The sequence below is a fragment of the Acipenser ruthenus genome, chromosome 1 (assembly GCF_902713425.1).
Source record: "Acipenser ruthenus chromosome 1, fAciRut3.2 maternal haplotype, whole genome shotgun sequence".
Taxonomy (NCBI): domain Eukaryota; kingdom Metazoa; phylum Chordata; class Actinopteri; order Acipenseriformes; family Acipenseridae; genus Acipenser; species Acipenser ruthenus.
In genome coordinates, this window is record NC_081189.1 from 54,543,964 (window position 1) to 54,561,254 (window position 17,291).

A 17,291-nucleotide genomic window follows, 5' to 3' on the forward strand; every position below is an offset into this window, starting at 1 on the left:
CACTTTCTCGTTCTACTTTGTTGGTTCATTGTTCAAGGTTCTTGCATCTCTGGAAAGATTTTTTGAGCAAAACATACCAGTCTTCAGAGTAGATAATCTGAAATTCTTTTTTGATCTTCTACCACTATATTGTGCAAGAGCAGTTATTTCTCTACTTTATTGTTAACATGACAGCTCTTAAAAATCTCTTTGTTCTTGTTCCAGGTGAATCGGTCAAATTTGGACATTTATTTTTATTTTGAATTCTGTAGTATCTTTTCTTCCATTTTTAAACATCCCTTTTTACATTTCTAGATTGTTCCTCCAGTACATTAACCTTCTGCACTTTTTCCAGTGTCTTTTTATACTTGTGTTTGGCTCGCTTATCATACTTTTGGCTATCATTGAAATCCACTGATGGTGTCGGTGTTTCTTGTGATCTTTGTTGCCCCTGTTCAATGGGAGCTCTGTCAGGCATTTCAGGAGTTGCTGGAGAAATAGGTGGAGTGCCTGGTAACAGTTCCTGAAGTCTTCCTTTAGCTTCTCTGTATGTCTCTTCTGTAACCTCCATTTCCTGTGTAAATGTCCCCTGTCTGTCATTTTTCTAATGTCCCTGTAATGCTTCCTACTTCTTTGTCTTTCATTCTCTAGATATATGTCTTGTCTCTCCCTGTCATTCTTCCTTTTTTCTCTATACCTCCTGCATCTTTCAGTATTTGTCAACTTATTGGTACTCTTGGCTGGTATGATGACGACTAGAAAAATAGATTAAAAGGTACTGAATTTTTGTTTGCTTTTCGTTACTGACAAGACTAGAAATGGTAGCTTTTAAGACACCAAAATATTCTTGGAGATTCCAAGAATATTCAAGCAAAGTATACATTACACAAAAAGCAATGCTTCTAGATTTCTAGAAATATTGGCTTCATCTACAGTTTAGAAATCAGAAAACTTCTGATTTCTAATACAATGCATTATAAAAACAGCCAGAAGAAGCACAAATAGATGAGCAAAGCAGATACAATGACACACTGTAACGCACAAGAGTGGATAGATATTTCTGTATATAGAATATAAAATTGTATATACAATTGCAGTTCTTAAACTTTACAATGTTTAGTTTTCATAATTACAAATACAGTATAAATGACTTCAGGAAAAGCACTCCACCGATCCTCCAGGAACTCCTGAAACAATTGATAGGTCTGCCATTGTATAAGAACAGTGAAGATCAATAAAACATAAATTGTCCTAACTGACATGTGAATATCTTCACCAACATTTCATTTTTTTTAAAGTAAAAATAACTATAAACTGTCGGTGAGGACAAAAGATCCAAATTCCTTTTTTTTTCAATGATTGGCGGCCATTAATATTATTATTTATTTCTTAGCAGACGCCCTTATCCAGGGCGACTTACAATTGTTACAAGATATCACATTATTTTTTTACATACAATTAAATTTTTTTTTTTTTTTTTACACATTATTTTTATTTTTACATACAATTACCCATTTATACAGTTGTGTTTTTACTGGAGCAATCTAGGTAAAGTAGCTTGCTCAAGGGTACAGCAGCAGTGTCCCCCACCTAGGTTTGAACCCACAACCCTCCGGTCAAGAGTCCAGAGCCCTAACCACTACTCCACACTGCTGCCCATATCTGCATTTGACATCACGGTACAGTGAGCAAACTCATTTTTTTTTAATCTGTATATCACATTTTGAAAAATGTCTGTATTCCCCCCGTTTTCTATGCATGTTGGTATTCCCCCCGTTTTCTATGCATGTTGGTAAAGACATTTATAAGGTCCCCACACCAAGGTTTCATGTAAAACGTCACAATTTCATGAACACCAAGACAGCCCTTACCTCACCACCTGCTGTCTCTCAAGAGAAAGCTGACCTTTCACCTCAAAAAAAAAAAAAAAAAAAAAAAAAAAACTTGGATCTGAGCAAAATTATGTCAAATGTCAGTGAGGACATTTTAGTCTTAAAATCAAGGGACAACATAAAAATGCTACAGTAACATTACAAATAAAGACCAGATTAATAAAGAATAATTCATACTTAGCTAGTTTTGTTCTCCAAAAGAATGGTTTTGTCATCAGAAAAAAACATTAAAAAGATATAAATTGACACTTTGCAATGCTATTTGTAGAGCAAGAGACACATGTTGGTAAGGACATTTGGGGGGTGTAAAGTAACCCAAAACAGGGAAAGAAAAATGTGTTTTTGTTAAAAATGTTGGTTTCCCCAAATAAATCAATTCATGTTGTTTGCAAAACATATTTGTTTGTGTTCTTTTTTTGTTTAACCTGAAAGGATAGATTACCGGCGAGTAAAATGAAAAATGTCCAAAACTACTTCCAGGTCACACCCCTAATCTCAAACCCGAATGCACTAGTGCTGACATGTTGAAAAGACCTTTGAAACAGACTTTAAAGTTATAAGTGTAAAAAGTTGCCAGGGTGTTAACAGTGAAAAGAAAAAAATACAGACACGTTATTTAAACATTTGTAGCAACACGTGGGGATGTATAATGCAATATTTTTCAGAACCCCGCTACTTACTCTTTAAAGCATATCATCTTCTGTTTTCATAACTGAATATTTAGAACTTTATCATACACTGTAACTTTTGTTTACTGCATTTGTTTTTCAATACATCACTACAAATCTTATTATAAAACCATAACCTTCAGCTTAGAAACTGAAATTCAATAAAACAATGTTTTTCAATAAAATTGTTTTTTGAATTTCTCTTCAAAGGCATTTAGAGAGAAACATTTTTGCCTGCCTTGCAATTTATTAAACGATTTAAAAAATCTGGTGTAAACTGAAGCAATTAAAAACTACCCATCCATAAACATGAGCCATTTTTTTTTATTCTGTATCTAGCCTCAAGCACCTCTTCATTATTATTTTCAATAATTTTAAGAAAATACAAGTGCTCAGAAGTTTTTATTTTGCTTTTCAGTGTGGTACCATTCATTATCAAGCAATATTTTATTTTCACAACAGTATTAATATGCATTTTCAAACATTAGGGCAGAGGAGGAAAAATCTAATTTGAACATACCCACCTCCTAGCCAAGCCAAGCAAAATATTTCTGCAGTGAATTTAAATGTTATTAAAATCTAGTTATGAATAACTGTTTTTCTTTCCTCACTTTAATAGATTTTTCTTCTCAACTGTGCCCCTAAAACCAGGTACTTGTCAATGATACCTCTGTATCAGCCCTTCTAGAAAAAAAGGTAATGTTTAATGTCATCTACTGAACTTTTCTCCTCACAAATCAAGTTAGAAGTATCTATAAACACCTGCTTGTGACTAGAAATAGCTTATTGACCTTGTAGTTTGAGTTTTGTATTTATGGATTCCAGAACTTTGCTTGGTTAGTTCGAACAGTTTAGCCCCCATACCCCCAATTTTTGTATATTATTTAAGTGAAGATATGTTAAAATCCTTTAGTTCTGAAAAGATCTGTGTCCATCAAAAGGCACATGCCCAATCAGTGATGTCTTAGAGTAAAAGAAAAAAAAAACCTGTAATATGCAAACCTTTGTTGATATCAAATTGATGTCAACTTTTGTTTACACTATAACCTACAGTATTGTTACTGGTCTTTAAAATGTGTTTTGCATTTTGGAAAACACCAAATTTAAATAATACTTACTTCTATTTTTATTTGTGTAGGTTTTCAATCAGTGAATAAACTAATTAACTTATTAACTCGAAAGTTCCCCAAATAGTTAATCCTGATTAGATGCTGAATATAAGTCCTCTGTAGTATACTGCTATCAGTCTATTGTTTTTTATCTGCATATAATTTGTGAAGTGAAGAAAAACACAGCTCTGTGACATAAATTATAAGAATTAATGTTTATATATGGTTTTCACGGGAAAACAATGTGTTTGTCTTTTTGTAGGAATATATTAGACCTATGGAATGATGGAAATATCTCCATTTACTTTAAACACATTGTATTTTTCTCCTTTAAAAAACAGGAGTTATTTACTTTGAAAACGTGCCTCTGGCGCACTCAGCTGAGGCAGTGAAATGTGGAACAAGCTATCAACATTAACTGTCCATTGCTGTTTTTTCTTCATGAGTGCACCCACAGAATTTAGACACCATTTAAGTGATCGTTGCTGCCAGTGGTCACCATCAATAAAAATGTTTACTGGTTACATTATTGGTAATAGCTTCTACAGGAACACATACATATTGGTTGACATACAACATTAAGTGCCTCTTTTTTTAGCTACAAAACTACAAAATTGAATTCTAGAAAATATGTTGAAATCCAAGTACAACAACAGAAAAAATGATGCCAAATTTAAACAATTCAATCACTTTTGTGGACAACATAATTAATTCAATTTTATGCTCCAGACATTTTTTATTTTAATTTTTTTATAATTGAGGTGTGTCCTGGAAAACATAATATCCCACTATTCTATTTCAGATTCATCTCATTTTGATTAATATTACCATCCAAAACTATTTTCTAGAAAATAAAAAAGATGGTGGAAACCCCTTTTCTCTTGGTAATATGACTCAAGGATAGAGTATCTAAGAAAATGAAACTGTGGGTTAGTTTAGGTTTATTTGACAGTGTGTCTGACTCCATTACAAAATATACTGCAGTGTGGAAACACTAATTATATCCTTAACAACCATCAATAAACATTTAATTAGTGGGTAAGTAATATCTCAAACTGTAAGATAAAGACAAAATAAATCACGTCCCTACAGTAGCTCATACAAGACAATGCATACGAGTGATTGTTTAAAGAGTAATTAAATAGATACGGGTATGCTGTAATTCATTTCTAATTATCTTATTCTTATTGCAGAGAGCGTCCAATAATCATTTAAGAGCAAATGATGAATGGTGTTGCTTTTAATCTTATTAGGTAAGTGATGGAGACAGCAGCACATGTAAATAGGTTGGTGGAGAGCTGAATAACAATAAGGAGTTTTATAAAGGCATTTGTACTCACATCATGGCCAATGATTTCTGTTTGTGTAGATTTGTCCATTCTGTGCGAAACAGTTTTTTGCAAACTCTGCACTTTTGCCTGTAAAGAGAGATGCAGATATCCTTATTACTTGTACTGTAAACTAGTACTGTATTACAAAGGCACAAATTTACAACACATAAAAAGTATAAAGGTATTTATGTGTTTGAATGATCGATTATTAAGGTTTCAGAACTGGATTGGATGGGTAAATGGGTACCAGTACATTTGATAGATGTAGATTTTCCTGTTTCCTCACTAAACCCTTCCCTATCAGAAATACTGTTTGTCTTTGATGCCTGAAAATAATTAAAAAGGTAAAGGACAACTAATGGAGTACATTCTGAAATACATTTCTCTAAAGCCTTTAAAACATGTTTTGTAACAGAATAAATGCGCTGTTGAGCTTTTAGATGATTAAACTGTATTTATCTCCCAGAAAATATATACAATGAATTCCACATTTATTTAAAATGACTAAACAATGATTATTTGATAGATAGCCCAAAGAAGAGTGCATCGCTGAAGTAACTTTTCATATAATCAAAACGTAAATGTATTTTTAAGTAGTGGTTACAACTTTCAGTACCTCATATTATCAAATCCCTGCACTCACAAAATAATACAAGACTTTTAAAGAAATGCCAGATATCTCAAAAAACCCATGTGTTTGAGGCTTATAATGTGCTAGCATCCTGAACAGACAAATATAGAACTAAAGCATAAAATGAACTGGATTGCAATGGGAGATATGTGTTATAAAGGAAAATTTTAACAAATTTGACCCATCAATAAAAAGTCAGTTGAATGTTGCAATTACTCAACACGAGATACAGACCGAAAAATGTACCCATGGCTTTAACATTTACATTTTTATGCATATATCAGTGAATGTAAAACAAATGTCTGACACAATCCTGCTGCTATAAATAGTGTGGGTGTGGGAATGTAAGGTTGGCAGGGATGGGGTTAAATCTGTCCCTGCCACCAATCACAGGTGTGGCCATTCCACAATTAGGTAATTGATACTAATTATGGAGTGTCCACATGTATAAAAGCTAGGAGAAATCCTTTTTTTGAGGGTGATGTTTGGGGAAGGCAAGCCAGAGGAGGCATAGCTCAGCCTGGCTCTTGTAAGTTTTGTGTTTGATGCTTTATTTTGGCCCTTGTGCTGTATTTTTGTTTGGTTATTGTTATTTTGTCCCCCTGTGGGATTTAAGGGTACATACGGACCTTTTTATTTTATTATTACATGTTACCATGTGTTGGTGGGAAATGTAGTTCTGAGAGGTCAATGCAGGTACATGTGAAGCCATCTTGAGGCAGGGAATGCAATTTAAAAGTAAAAAAAAAAAAATTAAAACAATACACACACCTTACATAAACAGTTGTAGCAACACATGGGAACATGCAACAATAAAATAAAAAGGCCCTTATGTACCCTTTAATAAATGTGCCCTTTAGTGCATAAACTGCAACTTTCCAGCTTCAGTCTCCTTCCTGCTGATAAGAGGATATCATGTTTAAAAATATCAAAATTTTCTTGCCAATACCCCTCCTGTCCAGTCATAAAATGAAAATGTTGACCCTAGCAACTGCTGAAAAACAGATCTAGCAAGATAAGTAGTTTTCTGATCAGATGTTTGCCAGTGGAAGTGGATAAGTGTATAACTGTGTGGTAGAAAGCATTATGATTACGTGAAAATGCAATGTTTGGGAAAAGGGTTCAGTGAGGACATATGTCCAGCCTGAATAATGAGTGTTTTGTTTGAATGATTTTGTTTTGTTGAAACATTTCATTTGAAACTTTTTGTTTTATTTATTTATTTTAAATTAGAACAATAATCTGAAACAATTGAATTGCTGCAAGGACCTTGAAATTGGTAATTTAGGTAAGTCTACTGGTAGTTTAGAAATTCCAGATTTACCTTGCACACTGGAGTCAATGTTTCAGTATCAACAAAAACACAATACAAGTTACCGCTTCAGCAGACAATGCAACTAGTAATAGAATGTTTAATCTTTTAAACCCATTTACATTTCTGCCAGTATAACAATGCAATATTGTCACTTTTTAAATCAATCGAAAAACAGCAAACAAACGTAGAGGCAAAAATAATAAATGCAATTGCAAATAAACTATTTCACTCTTGAAAATAACTGTTATAACTGTTATTACTCTCTCCAGCTCCAATACGCTTTCAATGCAATTACCTCCTCATAAATGTTCAGTAAGTTTACAGTTCTCCCATAGCTGAATTGCTGTGTGTGTAAGCCTGTATGTTTTCCTATTACTACCTTTGCAGTCAGAGAGAACAAAAAAAAAAAAAAAAACAGTACACTTTTATTCCTGCCTAACACACCGCATCTCGTTGAGCCTGTGCTCCACTCTGGCATATGCTATGAGCTGCCACGTTGTATGACTGCACATGGTCCAGAACCAGGTTATCACCGCCCTGCACCGTGCGCTCCCATGTACTGCTCTCCTGATTGCCTACTGCAGCCACTAGAGCCTGTGTATCCTTGTCTGAATCCTCACTCGCGCTGCCTGAAGAGGTTAAACTAGTGTAGTCTACATTAACCTCTCATACAGGTATCTGCATGTAAAAGACTTTGCTTTGTGTGTAGCTATAGGCGACAATTGCAGTAATCAACGCTGTCATGTCACATCACCGTGGCATGTTTACAATGCAGTGCACTGAAGGTTGCTGTGGTTTGAACACTTTGTGCATCAAAATAGCCCATCACAACAATAGGAGGAGCTATAAAATGTGACAAGTATTTGGAATTATATTCACTTTCACCCTCTAAAAAAGGTATGTTAGTGAAAAATAACAAATAATTTGTGAACTACAGTAGTTATTTTCACATTTGTAAAACTCAAGTTGTAAAAATATTTACAAAGTTTCAGAACATTTTTTATTTCTTTTAAGAATACGTTTTATGTTGTTTTTAGAAATAATGAAATACAATAGTTTCAGGTCTCCCATGTGCCCATTTAATTTCTTTAAAAAAAATGATTTACATAGTGGAGTACTGTATATGATACAAATGGTTTAAAACAATTACAAAAAAAGAATCACGTCATCATTTAATTTTACCTTTCTTTAAAAATATTTAAATAAGCTGCCTTATATGCAGGATACATGTCTTTCATTTGATGACCCCTTTTTATTTCTGTATTAAATGTATTATAGAAGTAGTATATTTTTACTGTAAAGTTTAGAGAAAAAAAAGAGACAATGTAGTACTCATATTTACTGATATCTGCTGCACAAGTGTGATAGCTATATAAGGTATTTTATAAGTATTTTACTTTATTACTGCTGTTAGTTTCAGGGCCGGCAGGCTGTGCAGGGCCCTAGGCGGTGATGATTAAGTGTGAGGTCCAGAAATTAATGCTACAGTAGCAACCATGTCTTAAAGTTTATAGGTGGAGGCAGTGTGGTCCAGTAGTTAAAGTCCAAGGCATGTAACCGGAAGGTCACTGGTTCATTACCCGCCTCTGCACGACCCTGAGCAAGTCACTTAACCTCCTTGTGTTCCATCCTGCGGATGAGATGTTAAATCAATGTCCTATTGTAAGTGACTCTGCATGTAATGCACAGTTCACAGCCTACCTCTGTAAAGCGCTTTGTGATGGTGGTCCACCATGAAAGGCACTATAGAAAAATAAAGATATTATATTATTTTATCTGCTTTCATGTATTGAAACTAAGTTAAATTTGTTTAAAGGCACTTTTACGTTATGTAGTAAATAACATAAAATAATAATAATAATAATAATAATAATAATAATAATAATAATAATAATATATTTTATGTTTTTATATTGCTAGTTAGGTTTGCCTATCTAAAATGTAGGTAAACTGGACAAAGGCAAATTAACACATATTATAGACAGTACACACTGCAGTCTCACATATATAGACAGTGTCGTCAAAAGGGCCAAAATTATCAACTGGTCGTATCTTCTGATACTAACAGTTTAAATAAGGGTTAAACAAATCTCTTTTTCATTTTTTTTTGTATTGTAATGATGAGATACATTAAAGTCAGGATGAAACTGGCATGTGTTAGTACAGTATTAAGGTAGTAGCCGATGAACAGCCAGCTGCTCTTGTCAGATCTAATGAATGTGTGTGGTCAAGCTCCAACAATAGACTCACCTTTAAAAACTGCTTCTCATTCCCAGGAAGGATTTGTTTTTTTGAATATATTTTGCCCACAACTTCGGCATCTTTCCTTTGTGGGATCTGATTCTGAGGGGTTTCTGTTCATCACTTAAAAATAACTTTGTCTATTTTTCCCCGGAAAAACAACAACAATCCTATTGGTGGATACTTGAAAGGGCAGGGGGTGGGGCCGGCGGCTGTGTGTGTTACTCCAATTCTGATTGGATGTGTTATTAATCATGTTGTGTCAATCATGGCAGAGATTTCATGTTTAAAAAAAAAAAAAAAACAGCGTTTTGCTAAAACCGCCCACAAACGCAAAACGTAATTAAAAACAGCCAAATCTTACGGAAAAACTGCCCAGTTGGCAGCACTGCAGCTGACATCTGACGGGCCAGACGAGGCTCTCGCGGGCCGCCAATTGAAGAACGCTGTTGTAGACAATACTATCACAGCATCAAAGGGTGTGAATACTTTTGAATTAGCATTTTTTGAGTTTTGCAAAAAAAATGCTGAAATAAATAAATTGTAGACATCTATTTCCTCATCCACAAAAGCAAAACTTTTGCTACAACAGATGTTTCCTAAAATTCTTTGTTTTCGAGAAATTATAATTTTCCACTGGGGTATGGAAACTTTTGACTACAACTGTATGTATCTATAGTAAATATATAGAGGAGGGCTATAGTGGAAAATGATTGACCTGAGGGAAGACTATTGTTACCGACAGGGGGCTATATTGCCCGTAGCCACAGGCTGACGGCATTGCACCCTGGAGGGGCATTTCATTTTCCACTATGAGCTGAGTCTGCAGTACATATTTAACATTCTGAGGCGTGTACTGTAGTGTTCCCCCAGAGACATCCAAACATCAGAATCACATTTTGAGGATTTCAAATGTTCGCTCAATTACAGTACAAGCACATTTAAAGGTATGGTTCTGCTCAACAGGGGTCGTGGGGTTGAGCAGCGGTGTCAGTAGCCACTGCTTCAGTGAATACCCGTTGTCCCCTATCAATCAGCCTCTCAGACTGTCATCCTGCTGAAACGCAGCTGCCATCTGCGAATTAGCAAAGATAAACTAGTCATGAGCAGAGCAATGATAGTTTGCATACACATTTGTGATGTAGTTATTGGCATCACAGATCACACACTATTTGCATGTTGACAGACTAGGTGCCTATTTTGTGTTGGTGCATGTACTTTAGTGCTACAGGCAAACAGTGTGCTCTCCACATGTCTCCTTCCAGGTCAGCCTGAAGCAGTTGGCACATGTCAGTGATTGTTTGTCTGTTGAGGCAAAACTGTTGCATATATTGTGTGTCAGACAGGCTCAGAAAAGACAGATGACTTCTAAATATTTGGAGACGTCTCCTCCTCCACTCTCCCCAGGCGACTTACAATTGTTACAAAATCACAGTAATTAGTATCACATTATAAAATATCACATTAATCCAGTGTGTTTCTTTTATTTCTCTTTTTTCGCTCTGTTTTGTCTGCCTTATTTATAGTCGACCATGTGCGCACAGTTTAGACCTGGTTTTTACATGTCAACTGAAAACGCAAACCCTAAAGTTCAGTCCATGTCCAGCGCTATTGCTGACTTGACGAGTGGGCTGCTAAATCACGTTTGCCCACACGTGTGCCTGATTCTGGTGCGATAACTGTTTGCAAAAGTGTTTTGCGATTGCTTTTTAGGGGTTTGCGAACGTTGCTAAATAAGGCCATATATGTGGTAACAGTGAAAGGTTGGGGTAAGTAGGCCATTTTGATGACCAGTATTTCTAGATGAAAGAATTAACTTATTCCAAATTTAAATGTATTCATCATGTTTTCATTGCACCACAACTGTGGAATGCTAAAAACAGTTCTAAGTGCAATAGTTAAATGCCAGAACAGAGACAGCTTTACATGTCTCTATCCATCTGAAAACCCTGAACAATTACTTTGTCCACAAGTGACACTTTCAAAAACTAACAACAAATTTAATTTTGTGGGAGTCATTTTTTCAAACATTGCCCATTGCATGATTAGTAAAGTGCACGGCTGATTTGTGAACAGTATTGTGAGGTATCACCAGTTCTTTCAGTATATAAATAATGCTTAGAGTCTAGTTCACAGCTTACCTCTGTTAAGCGCTTTGTGATGGTGGTCCACTATGAAAGGCGCTATATAAAAATAAAGATATTATTATTATTGTTATTATTATTATTATTATTATTATTATTATGGAGTTACAAAAAAGAGAGTTTGCTGAGTTATAGTCAGAAACAGGTGCTTTTTATTACACTTTTAAAATACGCTCTTAAAATATTATCTTTTAAAATTGCAAATGAAGAGTGGTTTATACATGAAGCTCAACACGAAAATGTTCATGGTTTGTCTCTGTCCACAGTAAGTATGCTGGAGTTATTTACTAATATGATGGGTAAAAAAGTACTGTTATGAGAAATTAGTTTCATGCAGAAAATTGTATCCTGAATTAGCCAGTATTCCAGACACAGCACGCAGTAGGGATTCAAGGAAATGCATGCACATGGATTAGGGAGTGGTTAACATGTAGAAAACAGAAAGTACTGATTAGAGGAGAAACCTCAAAATGGAGCGAGGTAACCAGTGGTGTACCACAGGGATCAGTATTAGGTCCTCTGCTCTTCCTAATCTATATTAATGACTTAGATTCTGGTATAGTAAGCAAACTTGCTAAATTTGCAGATTACACAAAAATAGGAGGAGTGGCAAACACTGATGCAGCAGCAAAGGTCATTTAAAATAATCTATACAGCATTCAGAACTGGGCAGACACATGGCAAATGACATTTAATACAGAAAAGTTGTAAGTTACTGCATGCAGACAATACAAATGTGCATTATAAATACCATATGGGAGATACTGAAATTGAAGAAGGAATCTATGAAAAAGACCTAGGAGTTTATGTTGACTCAGAAATGTCTTCATCTAGACAATGTGGAGAAGCTATAAAAAAGGCCAACAAGATGCTTGGATATATAGTGAAAAGTGTTCAATTTAAATCCAAGGGAAGTAATGCCAAAACTTTACAATGCATTAGTAAGACCTCATCTAGAAAATTGTGTTCAGTTCTGGTCACCTTGCTACAAAAAGGATATTGCTGCTCTAGAAAGAGTGCAAAGAAGAGCAACCAGAATTATCCCGGGTTTAAAAAGCATGTCGTATGCAGACAGGCTAAAATAATTGAATCTATTCAGTCTTGAACAAAGAAGACTATGCGGTGATCTGATTCAAACATTCAAAATCATAAAAGGTATAGACACTGTCGACCCAGGGGATTTTTTCGACCTGAAAAAAGAAACAAGGACCAGGGGAGATTAGATAAAGGGGCATTCAGAACAGAAAATAGGAGGCACTTTTTTACACAGAGAATTGTGGGAGTCTGGAACCAACTCCCCAGTAATGTTGTTGAAGCTGATACCCTGGGATCCTTCAAGAAGCTGCTTAATGAGATTCTGGGATCAACAAGCTACTAACAACCAAACGAGCAAGATGGGCCGAATGGCCTCCTATCGTTTGTAAACTTTCTTATGTTCTTATAAGGTACACAGAACACTGCCTTAGTCTTAAACTCCATAAGATCACTTATCTCTGCCCAACTTCATCTTCAAATATACAAAAATCACATAAGATTCAGGGTTAGCACCTCTATTTGGGTATCAGCTGTCTGGCTTCACAAACAAAAGAAGCTGGAGGTATTTAATATTATTCAAGAGTTTGTATTTGACTCAACGTAGATTTTCATTGACAGCAGGTTATTTTGCTTGATCGTCATGTATCAAGCAAAATCTTATAATATCAAAGCCTTTGCTTTTATCATAAATAAAAGTAATGATCAATAATCAAACCCCATTAAAGGTATCCTAATTTGTCATCATTAACCCTAATTGATGAATAGCTGCCCAACAAAAACCATTACAATTATCCAAGATAATATTTTATGATATACAGGTTATTATACTTAATCATAATAAATCAAGATCAATTGGTTATCTGAAATAATCACTGATAATATTTATTATAAAATGGCAAGGAAGGAAGAAGCAGTGTTTTTGGCTAAAAACTATTCCAACTTGTGCAAAAATGTTACATACTGACATGATAAGGATATGCTTCACCTCATGCCCCTAGATGTGCAGATATTGTACTATTTTGGAATGAAATCTAAACAGTGGCAGATCTAAATATGAATCTGTTTATAATGTACATATATATATATATATATATATATAGTATTACTTCGAATTAGCGCTGCAGCGTTTATTTTAAATTGTTAAAAACGGCTGTGGCACTTAATTGAGGGCGGTGTTTGTCAGAAATACTAAGGTTTTTGAACAGTGCAGTATTTTATTACGATTTAAGGCATTTTCGAAGTGGCGCTGTGAAAGCCTCCAACCTGCAGCACTATACTCTTGTGTGTTTTGGGGGCTTGAATACAGTACATTTACTGACAGTTAACAAGAGCCTATTAGGTGGGAGTTGGGCGGTCAGGGGAGTACTGTATCAGCGAATCAGGAGTGTGTATTGGTTGCTATGGGGCGGGACAAAAAGGAGAGAGAGAACGGTAGTTGAGTGTGATGCAGTTGTTTTTCTTAACAAAAAATATTACCTCTGAATTTTGGTTTGATTTCTGTTAAAACTAAAATATATCCTACTCGGTTATTTATTTATTTTTCTCAATGTAATTTACCTGCGTGCGTGTTTGTAATTTCTCTGTAAGAGAAACCAAAACTAAATCTTCTCATAGATAGTAAGCACGTGTTTTATATATATATATATATATATATATATATATATATATATATATATATATATATATATATGTGTATTTGTATAGGACTGAGTAAAATTCCAATTGAATAGAAAACTAAACAACTAAACCCCCTACAAGAAGAGATCTTCAGTCAGCTTTCAGATAGTGGTTAGAGTGACCAGCAGAGCTCGAAGTTCCTCTGAGTTTAAGTTTTCACCATCCAAGCTGAGGACAAGGTAAACAGACAGGTCTTGTTTATCCCCTGCTGTGTTGTCACTGAACTCTGCTGGAAAATAAATAAATAAAAAAAGACTTGAAGGACTGCTGTGCTGTAAGTAGTTCATCTTGGGCTGTCTGTCAGGACTGTACCATAAAATAAAATGTTCTTACTAAGGTATGTGTACATTAGTTTGTATTACATGGTGGATTGAGGCTGCAGTCTCTTCGGGGGCTTCACATAGCCAGAGTTGCACGTTTCTTTATTTATTTTTTGAGCAGGGGTAGAAAAAAATACCTTTACATTTCTTTGTTGAGAGCGGCGTTAATTATTAGTAATATGGTGTGTGTGTGTGTGTATATATATATATATATATATATATATATATATATATATATATATATATATATATATGTATTATAAATGCAATATACAGGTTGATATATTTACCTCCAGGCTGTGGCTGATGAATCACTGAAATCTCAGCAATGAGCTGAGCTTTCCGTTTAGATCAATCAATAAACCCGTAACTTAAGATCATAGCATTAGATCCTGTTGTTGAAAAATATTTTAATACAAAATACTTATTTTACAATAATTATAGTAGTTATAGCCTTTCTTTGAAAACGTATTAAATAATCATGCACTTTAGCACAGCACATTAAGGAATCTATTTTGTGCTGTGAGGGAATATTAATAGAAACATTTAACCATCCTTGTAAATACAAAAAAACAGAGATGACCAGTAGAACGCTCCAGTTATATCTATTGTAAACTCGAAGAGCCACGATTACTGTAGGTAAGTAAAATTGGAACGTTTCTGTATTATCATTCTAAAAACCTACACAGTCTTTTTTATAAATACCCTTTTTAAAAAATGGCTTGGATACATTAAATGCCATGATGCCAGCTGAACAACATCACATGACCTTGCAGTAAGAATTGTCTTATGCATGGCTGGGGGCAAATCACCTCTGAAGATCAAAGTGCATCTGGGTCAAAAGCTTAAAAATCTCGCCGCCATACTGGCAGTTAAGGACTTAAGGCCACATAGATATTCAGGATATTTCTTTAATAATCAAACAGTAACATAAATTAAATAGAAATTTAAAACATCTAAATAATGCATTTCCATGGATTTATTTTCTTTAAAATCTCGATCTGGTCTGAAGTACAAAATTCCAAAAATGAAGTACTTGTGTTCTCAGGGTGATGAGCACTGTTAGCTTTGCGCCACACATAGCGTTTTGCGCTAAGGCCAAAAAGTTCAATTTTGGTCTCATCAGACCAGAGAACCTTTTTTCACATGTTTGCTCTGTCTCCCACATGCATTTTGGCAAAATCCAAACGGGATTTGCTATGGGTTTTTTTCAGCAATGGCTTTCTTCTCGCCAGTCTTCCATAAAGCCCAGCTTTGTGGAGCGTCCGGGTTATAGTTGTCCCATGGACGGTTTCTCCCATCTCAGCTGTGGATCTCTCCAGCTCCTTCAGAGTTACCATTGGCCTCTTGGTTGCTTCTCTGACTAATGTCCTCCTTACCTGGTCACTGAGTTTTGGTGGACGGCCTTCTTTAGGCAGAGTCGTGGTTGTGCCATATTCTTTCCATTTTTTAATAATGGATTTAACGGTGCTCCGGGGGATGTTCAAAGTTTGGGATATTTTTTTATAACCCAACCCTGATTGGTGCTTCTCCAGAACTTTATCCCGGACTTGTTTTGATAGCTCCTTGGTCTTCATGATGCTGTTTGTTTAGATATGCTCTCTTACAAACTCTGGGGCCTTCCAGAAACAGGTGTATTTAATCTGAGATCATGTGACACAGGTGGACTCCATTCAACTAATTATGTGACTTCTGAAGGCAATTGGTTGCACCATAGCTTATTTAGGGGTGTCACAGCAAAGGGGGTGAATACTTATGCAATCAAGTCTTTTCAGTTTTTTATTTGTAAATAATTTTGAAAAATATGTAGATTTTTTTCCCCTCTTCAACATTATGGACTATTTTGTGTAGATGAGTGACAAAAAATCCTAATAAAATCCATTTTAATTCCAGGTTGTAACACTACAAAATGTGGAAAAGTCCAAGGGGGGTGAATACTTATGCAAGGCACTGTACCATGAGCCAGATCGCTGCAGGGATGGCATGGAGAAATTAAGAAAAATGTGCTCAAATCAACATTTGGGCTGATGATTCAATCCAGAGAAGCTTGGATAAGCGTCCGTAAAGCATGTCTTCCGAACAATTTGCGAGAAGTTGGCTTAAACTGGATTTCACAGGACATCAGTCCAGTGCAGAGACAGATTAAAAACAGATGAAAGTGTGGTCATGTGAACATTCTTCAAAAAGCAGTGTGAAAATGTTTAGCCGACCCACAAGACAACAACTGCAGGCCTGTGTAAAGCATGCCAGTGTAAAGGGGCTTTAAACTAGTGTTGAGAAGTAGTGGTTGAATTAATAAAAAAATAAAGGTGCAGAGGGTGATTATTGTACGAGGGAAACAGTGATTTCAAACGTCAACTTTAATTACATTTTACATTTTTCAAATTGCACTTTAAAAAAATAACATTGAATATATAAAAAAATGTACTCAATATTAATACATTTTTTAAGTATATGAATTGTTTAGCACTGGTCGAAGGATACATTATATAAAATGTAATTTAAAGTTTAAAATGTTATTGTTTTTTTTTCTTTTGATAAAATAAACATAGAGCCATTTTATAAGTGCAATAACCCACGCCAGACTGGGTGGGTGAAGGCACTATTAGCATAGCCCCTTTTTATAATTACCATAAAATGGCACCCACTGGCGCTGCACTTAGAAGTTTGTTGTAAACCCTTGTCGAAATAAAAAAGGACAGGGTCAAGGGATTTTTTTTTATTGTGAATGTGGCCATAGATGCTCATTCTAAGACAGGACATACAGATAAAAAAAATCTTAAGGGCTAAATCAGTAATTTTACAATTTTCTACATCTATCCCAGCAAACTCTCAGCACTCGATTCTGCAAGTGGCCAAATCTTAGCGTGGTAGCATTTACAGTATATGAAAGACACACCTTTTTTTACTCCCTGAAGACAGAAACAATTATAAAATCACATTTTTTCA

General features: G+C 35.1%; 1 protein-coding gene across 2 annotated transcripts in view; it reads right to left on the bottom strand.

Annotated features, from left to right (window-relative positions):
- Positions 1–17,291, bottom strand: part of LOC117420735 (serine-rich coiled-coil domain-containing protein 1-like) — a 651,306-nt gene that overhangs the window by 224,781 nt on the left and 409,234 nt on the right. For both annotated transcript variants that reach the window (XM_059026175.1, XM_034034306.3), the window contains exon 8: positions 4,989–5,066. In XM_059026175.1, coding sequence (XP_058882158.1) covers positions 4,989–5,066 — 78 coding nt within the window. The remainder of the gene's footprint in view (positions 1–4,988; positions 5,067–17,291) is intronic.